This window comes from Trifolium pratense, linkage group LG4, assembly GCF_020283565.1.
Source record: "Trifolium pratense cultivar HEN17-A07 linkage group LG4, ARS_RC_1.1, whole genome shotgun sequence".
Taxonomy (NCBI): Eukaryota; Viridiplantae; Streptophyta; class Magnoliopsida; order Fabales; family Fabaceae; genus Trifolium; species Trifolium pratense.
In genome coordinates, this window is record NC_060062.1 from 275,142 (window position 1) to 297,566 (window position 22,425).

Here is a 22,425-nt window from a genome sequence, read left to right on the forward strand (position 1 = left end):
TTTCCTCTTAACACCCCCTCCCAACACACCTTCACATACAATACAACTTTATGTCTCCAGCTAATAAAATGGAGGAAAGTGTTTTTGTTTCTAGTCTAAAACATTAATGGGACATGGTGGTTATGACTGTTTAATGGTTGAAAAATTATTACTATATTTCCAATCTGAGTCTTTAGCTAATCAAATCAAAGATTATTTGAATACTACATATATGGTTCATGAACTTCAATATCATGTTCACAAACTCATCATGACAGGTTCATGAGCTTTGAAATCCATCCTAATAAATTGCATGACTAAACCACATTTTCATCAGATTCATGAGCTTTGAAATCCATCCTAATAAATTGCATGACTAAACCACATTTTCACATAATAAATAGGAGCAGAGAACAAGGTTCCATCAACATTTAACCAACTCACAACTTGCTATATTAATATCACACACATACAAACAACACTTCATCAGGGTCCAGCAATGTGGAATAAATTAACCTACACACCCTGTCCAAACTCAGAACGGTCTGTAGCAGCATTAATACTTCTAGAGAGTTGTGCCCGAAGAATTTGTTTGTTTCTTATCTACAGGGAAAAAATAGTAGTTCTTAGCATAATCTTGAAATCAATACTATTCAACTGCCTTGTAGAAAACAGCAACCAGTTCAAAACATAAACCATCTATAACTACCTGTTTAGCAGTGTATGTGCTGCTGATCTAAAAACCGGCTCCCCCACAATGCCTTGCATAAGCGGTAGAAAACTTGACGCCGGTATCTCACCTCTCTAGAATAAATGACACAAAAAAGTTAGTAATATGGCAACGCATTGCACCCACAAACTTAGCACAGAAGTGAGTGAAAATGAAATGATGGTGAAACCAGTTAAGGGTAACAGACCTGGTATTTATCACCTAAAAAGTAAAGGTCAATGCTTTCGTCTAGGCCAATTTGGGGAGCCAAGATACGGTACATATCGTAAAATGTCGCCACCGGTTTACCAGAATTGATTTGGGTTCCAGGTTGTTCATTGACTGTGACTTGTAGATTGCTTTTCTACAAGCAAAAAAGAAATAAATAACAGTTCTTAGCATAACCTTGAAATAAATATTCAACTGCCTTATAGAAAAATCATCAGCAACACTGCATAAACCATCTACTCTACCTGTTGTTCTTGCATTTGTGCCAATGCTGATGAAACCAGCTGCACGCCCACAATGTCTATCATAAGCAGGAAAAAAGTAGCCTTGGGTATTTCATCTCTCTAGAACAAATGACACAAAAAAAGTTAGTAATATCGCAAAGCCTTGCACCACAAACTTAAATAATTTTTAACACAGAAGAGATGGAAAAAGAAATGATAGTGAAACCGGTTTGGGGGTAAAGAGACCTTATATTTGTCGAACAAAGTGTGAAGTTCATTTGCTTTGTCTGGGTGAATATGGGGAATCAAGAAAGGGAACATCCGGTCATATGGCACCACAGGTATACTAGGAAAATTGATTTGGGTTCTAGGCTGTTCATTGACTGTGTCTGTGATTTGTAGATCACTCATCTGTTGCACTGTAGATGGGTCCATAGTCTTTTCAACCAACTGCACTTCAGATATTAACATAAAAAAAGCATCTGAAGTTAAATGTTGCCATCAATATATGCATTTGGTAATTGGCATGAATTCATTTCAGGATCATTTGTTCCAAGTCTAAAACCCTATGAAGCACAGACACAGACAGGGACACCGATACGTCGATACCGATTATAATTTGAAAAAATGATATATGATATAATTCAATGTAATCGCAAGTGTGAGTGTCATGTCGGTGACGTACACCGATGCATGTTTGACACCTGGACACGCATAATCCAAGGAGTGTCAGTGCTTCATAGTCTAAAACATTTAGAACATCCACATAATTAATAGAATTCAAATAATTTCATAGCAAAGATGAGGATTCCATAAATCAAATTAGGATGGTGAACAAGTCTGCTTAATGACCAAGCCATTGGTTAATCTATAAACCATGACATTAAACAAATTGAATGAGAAAATAATGCTTAGGGTTAGGGTAAAACGAAAAAAACAGAGAAAATGAAATGATAATAATAAACATGAGCATTGAAAAACATTAAACATAAATTGATATTAAATTCATTCATAAACCAGAAGAAATTGCTGCTGAAACAAACAGAATGCATGAAAATTGAAAACATATAGGAAAGTAACAACGAAACTAGAGCTACCAGCGATGAGGATAATAATAATGCGATTTTGAAAGAGATGACGAGACAAAACCGCCAGAGGTCGAAAGTATGAGAGGAAGTTGAGACTCTAAAGGCAGGTGCAGTTTTTCATACCATATGATCATACCAAAACATAATATTCAAATGCTTAAATAAGTTGTTAGAGTAACCGACTTTGCTCAGTTGGTAGGGACATTGCATTATATATACAGAAGGATGAGGTTCGAACCCAGTCATCTACTTCTCCACATAATCTAGTCATTAAACTACTGAATAAAAAAATTAATGTTTAATATGCGATAAGATATAATTAGGATAATAATTATCATATCATGTGTATAGTGCACACATGATAACAATATTTCGAAATAAAAAATGGGTGATTTCATAATAAAAATGACCTAAAACATCTCTAGATAGATGAATGGAAAAGAGAGACCAGAGAGATGCGAAGATGAAGTTTCTCTCACAAAAAAACTATGGCCGGCTAATCGCATGATTAGGTTGAACACAAGAGAAAGAAGGGAAAAATAATATTTTCCTCTTAAGTCTTAATCAACTTCTTTATTTTTAAGCAAATGTTGTGCAGAAGGATCTGCAACACCCTAAATAGAATTATAATAAATAGGAAAGAAAGAAGAAAGCGACATAGATAATAGCAAGTCACAATTTATTCACAAATGGACGTGTGATCTTATTTGCTTCCATGAGATTGTATCCTCATAAGAGATGAAGATGTAAGCTTTTTTTGTTAACAAAGTCACAGACTGCGTTAACGGTGGGGGTTAAGCGACTAAGAGAGGTCATTGATCAATTAAAAATTAGAAGGGAGGTATATTGGATTTAACTAAGACTCAAGGGAGAGGTGAATGTAGTTTTTCTACTGCATGAGACAGTTACAACAGAGTGGTTCTACATTTTCTTGAGCACTTTATTAATACAATAGAACTGTGGCGCAGCACAAATAATGTTTAGGCACTTGTATTTAGTAACTATTGGCTAGACTCGCACAATATAAATGTAGATAAGTGAAGAAACTAAAATTTGAATCACGACCCCTGTAATAATATCCCTAGTAACTAATTCTTATGGGACATGATTAATTAAACACACTTTGAGAAATTAATATCCAAGAAAAGAATAAATACGCTAGGAAGATCACAAAAAGATTATTTTAACACTACATACTAGTATATGGTTCATGAACTTGAATATCAGGTTCACAAACTTATAGATAGTCCATTCTAATACATCACATAAAGTTGCTTTTGAAATTCTGGATACGTTAGGAAGATCACAAAAAGATTTATTGTTTATAGATAGTCCATTTAGAATTTCTACAACATTTATTGATTCTAGTAAGGTCCTCTTATTGACTCTGTGACAAGTAACTCAAACGCTTAACATTAATGAATCTGGTAAACATGGATGCATGATTTAGAATTCAATTATGTAAAGATTATTTGAATACTAAATATATATGGTTCATGAACTTCAATATCAGGTTCACAAACTCATGACATATAAACGAATCAGGTTCATGAACTTTGAAATCCATTCTAATAAATTGCATGACTAAATCACATTTTAACATAATAGAGAATGGTTTATAGCAGCATTTGGACTTAAGAGAGATGTGCCAGAAGAACCTGCATTGATTATTTTCTACAAGGGAAAAAAAATACCAGTTCTTAGCATATAAACCATCTACTTTACCAACCTGTTGTTTCAGTTTTGCTGTTGCTAATATAAGCATCTGCTCCCCCAAAATGCCTTTCATAAGCGATTCAAAAGTATGCTCAGCTATTTCACCTGTCTAGAACAAAGGACATAAAAAAGTTATTAATATGGCAAAGCCTTGCACCACAAACTTAAATAGTTTTTAGCATATAAGAGAGGGAAAAATGACAGTGAAACTGGTTTGGGGGGGGGGGGGGGGGGGGGGGGGGGGTGGGTGGGTGGGTGTAACTGACCTTATATTTGTCAAAAAAACCTTCAAGTTCAATGGCTTTGTCTGGGTCAATATAGGAAATCAAGAAAGGGAACAGCTGGTAAAATGGCAACACCAGTTCACTGGAATTGATTTCGGTTCTAGGCTGTTTGTTGACTGGGACCAGCAGATTTCTTTTCTACAAGGGAAAAATTATAGTTCTTAACATAACCTTGAAATCTATATTGAATTGCCTTATAGAAAAATCATCAGCAACGCTGCATAAACCATCCAATCTACCTACCGGTTGTTTCACTTTTGCTGTTGCTGATCTAAGCATCTGGTCCCCCAAAATGCCTTTCATTAAAGGAACAAAAGTGTGCTCGCTTATTTCACCTCTCTAGAACAAATGACACAAAAAGTTAGTATTATGGCAAAGCCTTGCACCACAAACTTAAATAGTTTTTAGCATAGAAGATAGGGAAAACAAAATGACAGTGAAACTGGTTTGGGGGGTAACAGACCTTATATTTGTCAAATAAAGTTTGAAGTCCAATGGCTTTGTCCGGGTCAATATGGGAAATCAAGAAAGGAAACAGCTGGTCAAATGGCAACACCCGTTCACTGGAATCGATTTGGACTCTAGGCTGTTCGTTGACTGGGACCAGCAGATTTGTTTTCTACAAGGGAAAAAATATAATTCTTAACATATTAACATAACCTTGAAATCAATATTGAATTTCCTTATAGAAAAATCACCAGTAACGAGGCATAAACCATCTACTCTACCTACCTGTTGTTTCAGTTTTGCTTCTACTGATCTAAGCTTCTCCTCCCCCACAATGCCTTTCATAAACGATACAAAATCATACTTGGGTATTTCACCTCTCTAGAACAAATGACACAAAAGAATTAGTAATATGGCAAAGCCTTGCTCCACAAACTCATATAATTTTTAACACAGAAGAGAGGGAAAGCGAAATGATAGTGAAACCGGTTTGCAGGTAACAGACCTTATATTTTTCGAATAAAGCTTGAATTTCATTGGCTTTGTCTTTGTGAATTTCGGGAAACAAGAAAGGGAACATCTGGTCAAATGGCACCACAGGTAACCTAAAACTGATTTGCGTTCTAAAAAGTTCATTGACCTGTTGCAGTTTTTCTGATGCTGATAAAAGCAGCTCCTCCCCCACAATGTCTTTCATAAGCGAGTAAAAAGTATTTCTGGGTATTTCATCTCTCTAGAACAAATGACACAAAAGAGTTAGTAATATGGCAAAGCCTTGCACCACAAACTTAAATAATTTTTAACACAGAAAAGTGGGGAAAACACATTATAGTGAAACCGATTTGGGGGTAACATACCTTATATTTTTCAAATAAATCGTTAAGTTCACCGGCTTTGTCTTGGTCAATTTCGTGAAACAAGAAAGGGAACAACTGATCATATGGCACCACAGGCATCGTAAAATTGATTCGGGTTCTAGGCTGTTCATTGTCTGTGACTAGTAGATATCTTTTCTGCAAAGGGAAAAAGTGGTTCTTAACATAAACATGAAATATATATTCAACTGTCTTATAGAAAAATCATTAGCAACACTGCATAAACCATCTACTCGACCGACCTTTTGTTTCAGTTTTGCTTCTGCTGATCTAAGCTTCTCCTCTCCCGCAATGCCTTTCATAAGCGATACAAAATCAGACTCGGGTATTTCACCTCTCTAGAACAAATGAGACAAAAAAGTTAGTAATATGGCAAAGCCTTGCACCACAAACTTAAAATGATTTTTAACAAAGAAGAGAGGGGAAAGAAATGATAGTGAAACCGGTTTGGGGGTAACAGACCTTATATTTGTTGAATAAAGCTTGAATTTCATCGGCTTTGTCTTTGTGAATTTTGGGAAACAAGAAAGGGAACATCTGGTCATATGACACCACAGGCATCGTAAAATTGAGTTGGGTTCTAGACTGTTCAATGACTGTGACCGGTAGAATTCTTTTCTACAAGGGAAAAAAGCGGTTCTTAACATAAACATGAAATGAATATTTAACTGCCTTATAGAAAAATCATCAGCAACACTGCTTAAACCATGTACTCAGTACTCTACCTTTTGCATTTGTATTGCTGCAGATAAAACTAGTTGATAATCGCCCACAATCTCTTGCAAAAGCCTAAACAAATCATTGGGTATTTCATCTCTCTGGAACAAATGACACAAAAAAGTTGGTAATATGGCAAAGCCTTGCACCACAAACTTAAATAGTTTTCAACACAAAAGAGAGGAAAAAAGAAATGAGAGTGAAACCGGTTTGGGGGTAACAGACCTTATATTTGTCGAATAAAGCTTGAAGTTCACTGGCTTTGTCTGGGCGATTGTAAATCAAGTAAGGGAACATCTGGTCATATGGCACCCTAGGTATCCTAGATTTGAGGCGGTCCATAGTCTTTTAAACCAACTGCAATTGAGATATTAAATGGTGCCATCAACATATGCATTTGGCTATAGGCATGAATTCATTTCAGTATTATTCGATCCAAGTCTAAAACATTTAGAACCACATATATGTCTAAGAAAAGTAGAAGCAAAGACATATGTGTGTCATACGAGTGTCTTACACTTACGGGTGTTGGACACTGCAGGAGTGTCAGAGTAAGGGAATTTTTTTTGGGACACCTATATGAGTTGTCCAACATGTGTGGTACGAGTGTCATCAGAGTTTCGGACACTGCGACACACAGTGTCTGTGCAAAATAGGTTGCGTGTCAGAATTCGAACAAATAGCTAACCATACCATGATTTTTATTATTTTTTTGAATGGCAAATTGCTACTATATTACAATATTATGTTAGTTTTTCTCCTTGCTAGGACTTGAACCATTTGAGCTAATCATACCATGATATGATTGATATTGAATGAGAAATTTGGTGCATGAAGACCAGAAATCACATGCCATGAATGAATGAATGAAAATAACAAATTGTTTGTTTCTGGTATACACGCTAATAATTCTGTGACAATAATTTAGCTTTTTGCATAACAAAACCAATGCTTAGGGTAAAATTAAATGGAAATATACAAAACGTAAATAGAAATTCAGAAAATAGAAATTGCTGAAGAATCAAACGAAACTCACATAAGAACCGCGAGAAGCCAAACGTGATCACTGAGACGAAACGAAACCGTCAGGTCGAAAATATTAGAGGAGACTTGCGATTGCGAAACCTTGTCTTCTTCCGGATTTAAATTTAAAAAATTAACTTTTAATTTTTATAAACTTTGGATTTTGAACTTTAACTTTTATAATATTTTTTATTTTAGTCCCTAAAAGAAAAAAGTTTGATTTTAGTCCTGCAAAATACCAAAATTTTTAAAAAAGGTCGTTGAGATGAATTTTTGGTTGACATGTCAAGTAGTTGATGATTTGACAGATACTGACGAGAATTTTTTATGACGTGAAATTAACAGTTAATTTTTATTTAAAATTTAAAAAATGGAAAATAACATGATTTAAAAATAACAAAATAAAGTGAAAAATAGAAATAGAAAATTACAATACACTTACAAAAAAAAAGTTAATATATTATTAGATTTAAAAATATATTAGATTTTTGGTTCAAAAAAAATATATATATATATATTAGATTTTAATATCAAAATAGAAGAAAGAAATCATGCAAAGAAGAAAAACACGGTTTCTGTTCATCTTCTTCAAACCGATAGGGGCTAATTTTTTTTTTACGGTGAGGTTAATTGAAATTGAAAGTTAGGATAAGAAATAGTTTTTGTTCATCCCCTTAAAGTTGTAGGAGGAGTGCTAGCAACACACTCTTTAACAAACACATTTCAACACACTCTCTTTTATTGGTTGAAATTCACATAGGTCCCATAAAATTTATATGGGTCCACATTTTTTTATGGGACCCATGTGAATTTCAACCAATAAAAGAGAGTATGTTGGAGTGTGTTTGTTAAAGAGTGTGTTGCTAGCATTATTCAAGTTGTAGAGTTCTTCTTCGTGAGTTCTTCTACTGTTTGTTGTTGTTCATCTTCCTCAATTTTGTTTTTGTAATTTTGTTTTCTACTATTGGTTTTATACATCATCATGGGTAATTGACACCCACACATAGGAAGTTTTTCTACTGAAGAAGATGAACCACCTTTGCTACTCCACATCTTTCTTGTTTGCGTGATTTATCCTTCAATAGCATCTTTGATTCACGAACCCTAATTTTTGCCCCTTCTTTGTGTGATTTCTTTCTTCTATTTTGATAATTTATTTACTGTCAAAAAAAAATTGATAATTTTTTTTTAAATATAATATATTTTTGAATCTAATATATTAACTTTTTTTTGTAAGTATATTAATTTTCTATTTTTATTTTTCAATGTATTTTTTTTTATTCTGACATGTTATTTTTTATTTTTTAATTTTTAAATAAAAATGATATGTTAATTCCACGTCATCAAAAATCCTAGTCAGCATCTGCCAAATCATCAACTACTTGACATGTCAGCTAAAAATTCACCTCAAGGACCTTTTTAAAAGTTTTGTTATTTTGCAGGGACTAAAATCAAAACAGGCCGTAATTGCAGGGACCATTTTCATATTTAAGCCTATTTTTAATTTCTAATTTTAGCCCTTTTGAAAAAAGATCGTCTTCAATGATTTGGACCGAGTCAATGCACATGTGGCATGTGACAACTGGCAAGACACTCTGATGTAACATATAAGTCAATGTCCATGTGTGTTAACTTGGTCAAAATCAGTGGGAACCACCATTTTGCAAAATGTTTTGAAGTTAGAGCAAAAGTGCAATTATAAAAGTTAGGGGAACAAAAATCGCAAATTTGTGAAAGTTATGCTCTAAAAGTGCAATTTAGTTAAAAATTATTTATTTAAAAAATTTCATACATTTTAATAAAAATTACTACTCACCGACTATATAAGATTATCAATTACTACATTTTAAGAAAAGCAGTCTTCAAGAAATGTCTTGGGTCTACTCATTAGCATTTCTCAATTAGATAGTAGTTACAACTCACCGACTATATAAGATTATCAATTAAGTATATAATTTTATGAATATTTCAAAAAGAAAATCCGATGCTATTAAAACCTACTAAGTTTCTCAAAGATGTGACCAATCCATTTGTTGTAAAACTAATAAAATGCACATTCCCTCCTCACAATCATCGCCATGACCATGTTTCCAACTACATTTTGGCCTCAACTTCCTCCTCTCCCTTGCCCTTCTACAGGAGAATTTCCTTCTAGTGTGACATCCGAACATACCACCGAATATATCCATGTGAGGAATCTGAATGTCTTATGCATGTGCAGGTCATTTCTTGTTGAGAACTAAATATTTCTTCAGATACTATATGCACATAATAATGCCTTTACATTACACACCTTGACATGAATAATACTCCTATATAATCTTGAGATTTAATTAAATATTCAATAAAGTTTTAACTGCATCAACTTCTTTATCTTCCTTAAATCCCCTTTTTATCATTCCTTGAATAATCCTAACATAAAACCCAAATTTCTTCAATCTCTCAATTTCCTCTTCACACCACCCTCCCAACACACCTCCACATACAATTTTATGTCTGCAACTAATGAAATGGAGGAAAGTGTTTTTGTTTCTAGTCTAAAACATTAATGGGACATGGTGGTTATGACTGTTTAATGGATGAAAAATTATTACTATATTTCCAATCTGAGTCTTTAGCTAATCAATTCAAAGTTGATGGTTTCAATAACCCGGAGTATGCAGCTGTTTCAGAATGCAACAATGATTCAAAAACTATAACAACCAAGAAAAAAAGAACACTGAAGATTTATTGATTATTGATTATTGATTATAGAAATATTTTGAATTTCTACAACATTTATTTGATTCTAGTAATGTCCTCTTATTGCATGTGTGATATGCAGGGGCGTCTCCGAGTTTTAGGAGACTCTGTGCAAAATATAAAAGTGACCCCATATAATTTTTTTTTAAAAAAATTGTCGATTTAAATTGCAAATCATTATTGTAAACATATAAATTATCAATATTAAATCAATTGCATTAAATTAAATGGAACAAGAAATATAAAATAATTATCTTTGTATATAACGTCACAAAAAGGAACATCCTAATCTAAGATTAAATTGTATGAAAAGATTAAAATGGACTAGAAATATATTTACGAGTATAGATAACTAATCTATTGATACTCATATGATATTTTAAGAACATTAACAATATATAACTATTATTTTAGGGTCTAAAAATTAATCTAGTAATATACATCTGATATTTTATAGGTATAGATAATATATAAGTAATATTATAGGACCTCAAAATTTTGAGGTCCGATGCTATCGCACACCTCGCACATGTGTGCAAGACGGCTCCGATGATATGTAACTTACATGCTTAACATAAATAAATGAATCTTGTAAACATGGTTGCATTGATTTAGAATTCAATTATGTAAGATTATTTTAATACTATGTATAACTATATATGGCTTTGGCTAATATGAACAAGTAGATTATGCTTTTCATGATGCACGTATAATGATATAATTATAACCAATAAGAATTATATTGATAGTTTATATGTTTTTAATGATGCACAAGGTATAATGATATAATTATAACCAAAAATGTTCTTCATAAGGTTCGTATAGGACCATCTCTTAGCACGAATTTCAATTTTATTTTTTTCGTAGTGCTGTTTGAATTAGAAAAAAAAATTCGAAAAAAAAATATACAAACTAAAAAGATTATGATTATATGAAGCTTGTGATTCTTCAAAGTTATACCGAGTGGAGAGTTACTCATGGTGAAAAGAATGTTGGGAAACTTAGTCAAAGAGGAAGAAACTACTCAAAGAGAAAGCTTTTTCCACACAAGATGTCTAGTTCAAGGGAAGGTATGTTCCTTAATTATTGATAGTGGGAGTTGTACTGATGTTGCTAGTTGCTTAGTGTCAAAACTTGATTTGGAAACAAAACCTCACCCTAAGCCATATAATCACTAGTCAGAAAGGAGTTTTAACTACTGGCGAAATTGACTTTCCACGTCGGTTGGTGACCCGTCGTAAACACCATCGTCGTTGTAAATCTGGGGATTCCACGTCGGGTCGTTTAATACCCGACGTGGTATCCTGATTTTTGCAGTAACTTTTATTAAAAATCATGGGGATTCCACGTCGGGTTTTCCAATTACTCGTAGTGGTATGTATGGTTTTCACGTCGGTTATAATGAATATCAGTAGTGGTATGTATGGCTTCAAATTTTTTAATTTAAATCATGGGGATTCCACGTCGGTTTTACTGAAAACCAGTAGTGGTATGTATGGTTTTCACGACTGTTAAACTGAATATCAGTAGTGGTATGTTTGATTTTTTTTTCATTTTTTGCTTCCAGTTGCATTTTTAGGCATCACAAACAGACCATATGTATTGGTACCTCTTTTTATGCTTCTTGTAATAACTAGACTTTGGCACTCAAAGTAACCAAATTGAGAAGATCTATTAACACTAAAAACATTATACACTAACATGATTCAAGACAATGTGTGTCTACACAGAAATGAATACTTTGTTCATATGGCTAAAATTGCAACAGTCTTATACAAAAATCTACCATCGGAAGGGCTATCATTAACACTGTATATTGCCCCCTGGAACAAAAAAAAACAATTAATACCTCAATTAGTGGTAAAAGTAATGTGATTTCTTGCTCGCTGATCATACAGATTTTAGCTCAATTTGATGGCAAAGCACGCCAACTATCAGCTAGAAGCATGGCATGATTGCGTGAAGCAGCAGAAAGCCGGTGAACAATTACATTCTTAACATGAGGAGCACCCTTTTCACCAGCACGACTAGCAAGTTCCAAGTAAACCAAAGCCTTGATCATGTCTCCCTCCTGTGCAGATATAATTTAATACCTCAATTAGAAAGACATTATAATCTAACATTAAATAGTGAAGTCTCAGTTATTGTCCACCAGATCAAACTTGTTATTAGAACCTTTTAGTTATTAATAATCATTGTCAATTTACCATAACTTTTAGTTATTGCTGACAGCTATTCCATTAGTATAAACGAATTCCGGATAAGATAGTCAGAATATATTCAACCCAACAGCAAATGTGAGGCAACTGATCGCAAAACTTTGAAGGACAAATGTCAGAATACAACCTCAAATAAATATGCAATACAGGTGAAAATTGCATTATGCACGAGTTGGCGTGTATGCCTATAGCAATTGAAAACTACCTTAACAGAGGTCTGGAACATAGAGATCAATGTAACCAAGAAACATTGAGTAGAACCAGAGCAGATGTGATGCAAAAGTCATACAAAAAATGACTAGAATAAGACCTCAATTTTGAATTAACAAGCTTCAAAACAACAAGTGTGGCAAGAATATTGATTAAAAAGAAGTGCAATGATGACCAGTTTTCATAAAGGGATAAACACTTACAGAATAAAGAGCAAGTCCATGCTCAAATTGAGTTTTACTATGACCACGATCTGCAGCCCGCTTCATCCACTTTCTTGCTACTTGATGATTGCGTGACAGTCCTTCCCCAAATGAGTAGCATAAGGATATATTGTACATAGCACGCACATACCCGCCTTCTGCTGCTTTCATATATTGTACTTGAGCAATTGCTTAAAAAAAAGTACTTGGAACAGAACCAATATCCAGATACCATCCTCTACAACATGATTTTATATAAGCAAAAACGTAAAAGAATAAAATAAGCTGCAAAAAAAATGAAAATTTGAGGAGGAAAAAACCTTGAAGATACGAAATTCCCAAATTACACAGAGCAGAAGAATTTCCAAGTTGAGCAGCCATAAGATACAAATCAAGAGCCTTAACCTTCTCACCTCTCTCCCAATAAATAAGCCCAGCATCCACCATAGCAAGAGTAGAACCACGAGCAGCAGCTTTGGTAAACATATCAAGCACTTTCTCTATATTCTGACGAACACCTCGTTTATCGTGCTTGAACCGTTTCCCCCACATAAGCATCATCATCGCTTCCCTTAATGGTCGTAACGCCTCCGACCATGACCGACATACCAGAGAAGCTGATTGGAGATTCGGCTGGTCGAAGGAGGATGCGATTTTGTTGAGAACGTCGTAAGGGAGGGAGGAGAAATCGGTTTGTTCGGGAGGTTTAGAAGACTCTAAATTGACTTACAGTGAAAGACGATTTAGGGATTTAGGGTTTCAAAGAGAAGAATTTTATGTGTTTGCTGTGATTTGGGATTTAGGGATTTGGTATTTAGGGATTTCAAAGAGTTTTATGCTATGATTTGGGATTTCGAAGTCTAACGATTTGGGATTTGTGGGACGAAGAAGACACACTGCGTTTGGGAGAATTGAATGAACACTGCCTATGGGAATGAATTGAATGAACAAAAGAACACACTAGCGTATAATTCTAAGTTAAGGGATTTAACTACCGTGGAAATCACATATCAGTAGTGAAATCCAATTAAAACAAATTTCAACGTAATTACAACATTGCCATCGTGTCTACCTTTCACTACTGATTTAAGAAAATCAGTAGTGAAATCCCTTATCTATGAACTTTTCACTACTGGTATTCAAATATCCGTAGTGGAATCCTTTGGTCAATTGTGTTTCACTACTGGTATTCACATATCAGTAGTGGAATCCCTTAACCAAAAGCCTTTTTTCTACTAGTAATCTTCAATAGCTTAATGAAAGTGTTGAAATGATTGTTAATAGACAAGTTGAGGTTTGTCTTAAAATTGAGAAATATGAGGATGTTGTGTTGTGTGATGTAGTACCTATGGAGGCTAGTCATTTGTTGTTAGGAAGACCTTGGCAATTTGATAGGAAGGTTAGTCATGAAGGGTATTCCAACAAATACTCTTTTGTGCATCATGGCCTATTGTTCTTGTACCATTGAGTCTTAGTGAGGTGAGAAAAGATCAAAAGAAAATGAGAGAAAAAAATGAGCAAGAAACAAAAGAAAAAGAAAAGAATGAAAAAGAAGAAAGTCATGAGGTAGAAGCGGAGGAGAAGGGAAAGAAAGAGACAATTGAGGTCAATGAAAGGGAGAAAACTGTTACGAAGATATGGCCTACTACTACTACAAGAATACCTTCTTTTAAATTGGTTTGTGTGGTTATGTGTTGGGATTCTTCTAATCATATTGATTTCTCTAAAATTTCTCGTTTATGTCATGAAGGGAACAAAGTAAATGAAAAAGCATTTTCTCAACGAGTGGAAAGAAATTATGATTTTTTGAAATATGATTATATCCATGAATCACAAAGAAAAGAAAAGAAAAGCACACAAATTTTTTAAATGCAAATGAAAAGTTTTCAAAAGTGGAAGTGTGGTTATATGTCATGGATTTTTCAAATTTATTTTTGATCCAGAAGGTATTCAAGCTACAAATTCGAGGTCAAATTCTCTTGAAGAGGGAGGGAATAATGTGATCCTAAAATTCTATCCCTTAACAAGAAGAATTATTTTGTTCATGGAATAAAATGAACTAATTAATTTTGGTTGAAATTGTGATTTTTGTAGTTTTATATATGTTTGTTTTAATTTTCGTGCAAATAAGGTGTTGAAGCAAAGGAATTACAAAAGTGATCATGAGCATCCAAAAGGAGAGAGAAAATTGCGCTGCCTATCATCAAAGGAAATAAAATTCATTTATTCAGCTATTTTCAATGAGGAATTAATAGTGTAATCTTCCATGCATCAGCCACCTTTCATTCTTTATGTAACCATTTCATGCATTTATTCAGCATTAGGCAATTATGTTAGTTTATTGGCTGAATTTATGATTTTTTTTTTTTACAAGAGAAAACTTAATTCATTTCATTTAACAAAAGATTATCAATACAACGAGGAATCAACTCGAAAATTTTTATGACTTTTTCATGGCCTAATCTTGTAATCACGTGATATCCTATTCCTTTTTATAAGTAGAATTTGGATTAAGTATACACTTTGTGTGTTTTTTTGAGCTTTGCTCATTGGTTATGGATTGAATCATCTATCCATCTTATCAAGAAACTACGTTTCTTGTGGCGATCTTCACTTGGTTAATCACTATTCTTGGATTAGAATTGTGATTGCCTTCATTTCTGTCTATTTCCATCCATTCTCTTTATTTTTATTTAATTACCAAAAATGTTCTTCATCATTTTATATCATAAAAAAAAATAACAGTTCTCAGCAATTCGAACTCGAGTTCTCACAAATAATTTTTCTTAAAGGAACTCATTAACAGATTAAACTCAATTACTTATTTATTTATATAATTAAATCTATTCATAAGAAAAATCTAAGATATTCAATCATGTATAGAGATATATATCCACTAAATCTATATATATAATTCCTAAATAGTTCTCCTAACCCTAATTCACTTAGACCAATCAAATTGTTTCATTTAGCCACATCATCTATATTATTATTATTATTATTATGATTATTATTATTATTAGTTATTATTATAATTATTATTGTCATCTTTATACTTTTCATATTCTACATTTATATACTTATGCCTTTTTAATATACACTCACTCAAGCTTTTACTTAGCCTTTACTTTTTTTTGGTGAATATAATAATTTTTGCTTACTATATTATAATAAGGAGAATACAAAAATACACACTAATTAACTTTGTAACTCTCGATAATATATTTTTCATCTCTTAAGTCACAATTCAATTTTCATCCCTTGGACTCTTCTACCAATATTTTAATATATAGCTTACAACTGTTTTAATTTGTATCCTATTCATATTTTCCTAACTAACCATTACGAATGTTAGAAACAAATATTTTCATCCCCTGGTGCTCAATCATGTGCTTCATAAGATTACCATTTGTTTTTCCGGTTGAATGTGAGAATAGATTTTTTCATATCTTATAATGTGCAATTTCTCTTTCCATTATTTTGCCTCTTCATCTTTTGTGCATCAGGTATAAATACTTATGTTATTTTCTAAAACCATGATTTGTTGTAGTTATTTTATTTTTTGCAAAAATTAACTTTTTGCATAACAAATAAAATTAAGAGAATTTGACATTTTTTGTTTCTTGCAGATCATACATTCAACTTTTGTGTTGCACATCATTTATAGGTTTAGTTAATTGTTACTGTATATGTGTATTTATATTCTATTATGATACAAATTAAATAATATATACTTTATTTTTAATTGAATTATGTAATAGTTGTTTTACTTTCCTTTTCTTTACTTTTTTATTTATTCATTTTTTTCATTGATATACTTATTTTTATAATTTTTGATTTTAGGCTTTGGGTCATCATCTCTTACTCAAACGAACTGAACTGTGAGGTTGATGCTCTTCACATATGTCCCTTTGGAATATTTTTAAAAGGTATGTACCCTTTAATTTTATTTGTTTTATTTGAGTTTTTCTAATTCTGTCACTATTTATATGTCAATTGTGTGACTTAGATTTTGTCACATATCTTTTTCATCCAATCCTTTGTGTGTTTTGAAATAGATTTATATGTTGTGCGGAGATATATCATATTACTCCTGTATATATAAATTTTAGATAGTCATTATGTTACTCATGTAAAGTAAACCATAATCCTTAAACCAATAATATTTCTTCATTTAACCACTCACTTACAATGCCACGCCACTTCTCCTTAGAAAATAAATCTTTTGAATTTCGGATTCTATATTTTATTATTATTATTATTTTGATAATATGTAATGTTTCAGTTTTATGCAATTGTAAAATAAAAATAATTACATCACACCCGTGCATCGCACGGGTAAGGGTCTAGTTGAATACAAATAAAAGAATGATAACTCTGCGCCAACTAAATAATTGAATCAAAGACAGTAAATTTTCTTTTTTTTTATATAATAAGAAGCAAATCCAACGGTTAATCACTGGCAGTAGAGATGTCACTAGGCATAGATGCCGCTGAAGATCATTGTAACGGTTAAATGGATTTTATGGACGTACCGAAAAATCCAATTCTCAAGAGTAGGGATTCTAAGGATTTAGAATAGAATCCAATACAATCAAGAAAGATTATGCAAGCATAATATTAAATTGGGAGTTGTTTTTGAGAGAAGAAGATATTTGTTCATTCATTGATTGATTACTTTTCAAAGTGAGGCACAATACCTTTAAATACAACCATAAAGGATAACAATGTAAAATGACATAAAATAAAATATTATTTAAAATAAACTATTAATTGATACTTAATTCCTGTCACAATCCTAATCGCTATATTAATATCACACACATACCAACAACACTTTATCAGGGTCCAGCAATGTGGAATAAATTAATCTATTCACACAATCCCTACCCTTATGAGAACGGTCTGTAGCAGCACTCATACTTCGAGAGATATTTTTTGAACAAGTACTTCTAGAGAGATGTGCCAGAAGAACCTATGTTGGTTCTTACCTACAGGGAAAAAATAGTAGTTCTTAGCATAACCATGAAATCAATACGATTCAACTGCCCTATAAAAAACAGCAACCAGTTCTTATCACAAACCATCTATAACTACCTGTCTTAGCAGTGTATGTACTGCTGATCTATAAGCAGGCTCCCGCACAATGCCTTTCATAAGCGGTATAAAATCAGACTTGGGTATCTTACCTCTCTAGAACAAATTACACAAAAAAGTTAGTAATATGGCAACGCTTTGCACAAACTTAAATAGTTTTTAGCACAGAAATGAGGGAAAGAAAAAGAAATGATGGTGAAACTGGTTTAGGGTAACAGACCTGGTATTTGTCAACCAAAAAGTGAAGGTCAGTGGTTTTGTCTAGGCCAATTTGGGGAGCCAAGAGACGGTACATCTGGTTAAATGTCAGCACCGGTTTACCAGAATTGATTTGAGTTTTAGGTTGTTCATTGACTGTGACATGTAGACTGCTTTTCTACAAGGAAAAAAAAAATAACAATTCTTAGCATAACCTTGAAATCAATATTCAACTGCCTTATAGGAAACAGCAGCCAGTTCTTAACATAAACCATCTATACCTACCTGTCCTAGCAGTGTTGCTGCTGCTGATTTAAAAGCTGGCTCCCCTACAATGCCTTTCATAAGCGGTATAATATTGCACTTGGGTATCTCGCCTCTCTAGAACAAATGCCACAAAAAAGTTAGTAATATGGCAAAGCCTTGCGCCACAAACTTAAATAGATTTTAGAAGTGAGGGAAAAGAAATCATGGTGAAACTGGTTTGGGATAACAGACCTGGTACTTTTCACCTAAAAAGTAAAGGTCAATTGTTTTGTCTAGGCCAATTTGGGGAGCCAAGAGACGGAACAGCTGGTTAAATCTCACCACCGGTTTACTAGAATTGATTTGGGATCTAGGTCGTTCATTGACTGTGACTTGTAGATTGCTTTTCTTCAAGGAAAAAAGAAATAACAGTTCTTAGCATTACCTTGAAATCAATATCCAACTACTTTAAAGAAAAATTATGAGCAACGCTGCATAAACCATCTACTCTAACTACCAGTTGTTTCACTTTTGCTGATGCTGATTTAAATATCTGCTCCCCCAAAATGCCTGTCATAACTGGTACAAAAGTATTCTTGGGTATTTCACATCTCTAGAACAAATGACACAAAAAAGTTAGTAATATGGCAAAGCCTTGCACCACAAACTTAGATAGTATTTAGCACTGAAGAGAGGAAAAAAGATATATTGGGGTAACATACCCTATATTTGTCAAATAAAACTTTAAGTTCAATGACTTTGTCTGGGTCAGGTATATGAGGAATCAAGAAAGGATACAGCAGGTCAAATGGCAACTCCAGGTCACTGGAATGGATCTGGGTTATAGGCTGTTCATTTACAGCAACCTGACGATTAAAAATAGTAGTTCTTAACATAAACATGAAATCAATACTAGTCAACTGCCTTATGGAAAACAACAACCAGTTCTTAACATAAACCATCTATACCTACCTGTCCTAGCAGTGTTTCTACTGCTAATTTAAAAGCCGGCATCCCCACAATGCCTTTCATAAGCGGTATAAGATCAGACTTGGGTATCTCACCTCTCTAGAACAAATGACACAAAAAAGTTAGTAATATGGCAACGCTTTGCACCCACAAACTTAAATAGTTTTTAGCACACAAGTGAGGAATAAAGAAATGATGGTGAAACTGGTTTAGGGTAACAGACCTTGCATTTTTCACCTAAAAAGTAAAGGTTGATGGTTTTCTCTAAGCCAATTTGGGGAGCCAAGACATTGAACAGCTGGTAAAATGTTATCCTCGGGTTACTAGAATTGATTTGGGTTCCAGGTTGTTCATTGGCTTGTAGATTGCTTTTCTAAAAGGGTGAAAAAGAAAGAAAAAAACAGTTCTTAGCATAACCTTGAAATCAATATCCAAGTGCTTTATAAAAAAATCATAAGTAACGCTGCATAAACCATCTACTCTAACTACCAGTTGTTTCACTTTTGCTGATGCTGATTTAAATATCTGCTCCCCCAAAATGCCTGTCATAACCGGTACAAAAGTATCCTTGGGTATTTCACATCTCTAGAACAAATGACACAAAAAAGTTAGTAATATGGCAAAGCCTTGCACCACAAACTTAGATAGTATTTAGCACTGAAGAGAGGAAAAAAGATATATTGGGGCAACATACGCTATATTTGTCAAATAAAATTTTAAGTTCAATGACTTTGACTGGGTCAGGTATATGGGGAATCAAGAAAGGATACAACTCGTCAAATGGCAACTCCATGTCACTGGAATCGATCCGGGTTCTAGGTTGTTCATTGACTGGGATCTGCCGATTTATTTTCTACAAGGGGAAAAAACATAGTTTTAACATAAACATGAAATGAATATTCAACTGCCTTATAGAAAAATCATCAGCAACACTGCATAAACCATCTACTCTACCTGTTGTTCATGCATTTGCATTGTTGCTGAATAAACCAGCTGCATCCCCACAATGTCTCTCATAAGCGGGAAAAAACTAGTCTTGGGTATTTCTTCTCTCTAGAACAAATGACAAAAAAACAGTTAGTAATATCACAAAGCCTTGCCACCACAAACTTAAATAATTTTTAACACAGAAGAGATGGAAAAAGAAATGATGGTAAAACTGGTTTGGGGGTAAGAGACCTTATATTTGTCGAACAAAGCTTGAATTTCATCGGCTTTGTCTTGGTCAATATGGGGAAACAAGAAAGGGAACATCCGGTCATATGGCACCACAGGTATAGCAGGAAATCTTTCATTGACTGTGTCTGTGATTTGTAGATTACTCATCTGCTGCTCTGTAGATGGGTCCATAGTCTTTGAAACCAACTGCAATAGTAGATAAATGGAAGCATCTAAAGTTAAATGGTGCCATCAACATATGCATTTGGTTATAGGCATGAATTGATTTCAGGATCATTTGTTCCAAGTCTAAAACCTATGAATCACATAGGCTGACACGCCAAGGTCATGGACACATCGATACCGATAATAGTTTGAAAAAACAACATGATTAAATGTAATCATAAGTGTCGGTGTTGTGTCGGACACTGACGCATGTCGGACACCAGGAAACGCCTAATCCAAAGTGTGTATGTGCTTCATAGTCTAAAACATTTAGAATCCAAATAATTTCATAGCAAAGATCACAAATAATCCGTTAAACATGGTGTGAGAATATTTAAGCTTTTCTTCCGTAACACTTAGGGTTAGGGTAAAACGAAAAACACACCCAAAATGAAATCAATAGTCAAAATCAAAATACAATAATAAACATGAGCATTGAAAAACAATAAACCTAGAACAAAAACATAAAATTGATATCAAATCCAGGAAAAAAAAATTGAAGGCATGAAAACATATAGGAAGGTAAGAACGAAGTCACTCACATAAATTTGATAAACCGAACGCGATACAAATTGGATCTTCCAATTTCAAACAAATTGAGACTTAAGTAGGGTTGGGGTTGCTTATCAAAAAAAAAAAAAAAAAGTAGGGTTGGGGTTTTTCTTTTCTTCCGAATCTTTCTTGCGTTTCAGATAAATAAATAAATACTATGCAACACAACAATAGACACGAGACTTTTTTTTTTTAATCAGATCAGATGCACCAAAAATATAATTTATACCTATATGATATCTATACATAATCTATACCAATATCCTTAAAAAAAAAAAAAAAAAATTATATTAATAAGAAAGGGAAAATTTTTTTTTTTTTTTCTTTCACTACCAGTTTAATCTAGTTTAGATGGGTTAATTCTGACATCAATGATTTCAGCCCCCTCCCGATAAGGGAGAACCTGAATTGGTTTTGGTGCAGCCTATTTCACTTTCCAAAAATACCCTTTAATGCTATCGGTTAATTCAAAATAAATAAAAAAAATATGGAGGCTTGGAATCGTATTACTTTGTTGAAGCTTCTTTGGAACCTTAGTGGCAAATCAGATAGTCTTTGGGTGAAATGGGCCCATACATACTACATTAAAAATCAGCATATTATGGAGGCTTGTATCCCGGATAATGCATCCTGGATTATGAAGGCTATTATGCAGCATCGCGATGGTATCCATCAGAATCTTGTGTGGATAGAGATGTTGAATGCCTCGAAATTTAGCATGAAAAAGATGTACATGGCAGTTCATGATAGAGCTCAAAGTGTTCTGTGGAGAACCTTGTTCTATGGAAATGTGGCCCGGCCTAGAGCTCTTGTTAACCTTTGGCTTGCTTGTAATGAGAGGTTGGCTACTCGCGACAGATTACACAAACATGGAGCAATTGATACAACCCGATGTTGCTTCTGCAATGCTGATGAAACACAACAACACCTGATGTTTAATTGCAGTGATATTTGGAGAAAAGTCCTGCAGTGGATACAAGTTGATCACAATCCTTTGGGTTGGCGTCACGAAGTGGATTGGATTATTCAACAAAAAAAGGGAAAGGGTGGTCGTGTTAAGATCCTAGAACTTGCGTTTATTGAATGTGTTTATGAAATTTGGAGGTATAGGAATGCTGTCAGCTTTGGCAACAATGGTCTGAACCAGCTTACTGATGAAAAAATAATTGATAATATAGTGTATAGAGGTTGGACAAATAGGAAGCTAAGGACACACATAGCTAAACTAATGATGTAAATAGGCTAGTTTTTGGTTGTTTTGTCCGTTTTTGATATTTTGGGCTAAATCCTTGAGATTGTGTACTTGATGTTTTTTT

General features: G+C 33.5%; 1 protein-coding gene across 2 annotated transcripts; it reads right to left on the bottom strand.

The window, feature by feature from the left end:
- Positions 1 to 267: 267 nt before the first annotated feature.
- On the bottom strand, positions 268 to 21,238 carry LOC123920546. 2 transcript variants are annotated; one of them, XM_045972824.1, is made up of 17 exons: positions 21,100 to 21,238; positions 20,354 to 20,539; positions 6,276 to 6,368; positions 6,013 to 6,168; positions 5,793 to 5,888; positions 5,533 to 5,688; positions 5,181 to 5,408; positions 4,961 to 5,056; positions 4,692 to 4,847; positions 4,472 to 4,567; positions 4,211 to 4,366; positions 3,958 to 4,053; positions 1,387 to 1,590; positions 1,162 to 1,260; positions 897 to 1,052; positions 689 to 783; positions 268 to 582 (listed from the first exon to the last, which is right to left on the bottom strand). In XM_045972824.1, exons 2-17 carry the CDS (start codon positions 20,522 to 20,524, stop codon positions 579 to 581), a joined length of 2,058 nt encoding a protein of 685 aa, XP_045828780.1. In that variant the 5' UTR covers positions 20,525 to 20,539; positions 21,100 to 21,238; the 3' UTR covers positions 268 to 578. The 2 variants fall into 2 exon arrangements, with proteins under 2 accessions (XP_045828780.1, XP_045828781.1); XM_045972825.1 differs by lacking the exons at positions 20,354 to 20,539; positions 21,100 to 21,238 and adding exons at positions 6,493 to 6,624; positions 7,304 to 7,425.
- Between the last annotated feature and the right edge of the window lie 1,187 nt (positions 21,239 to 22,425).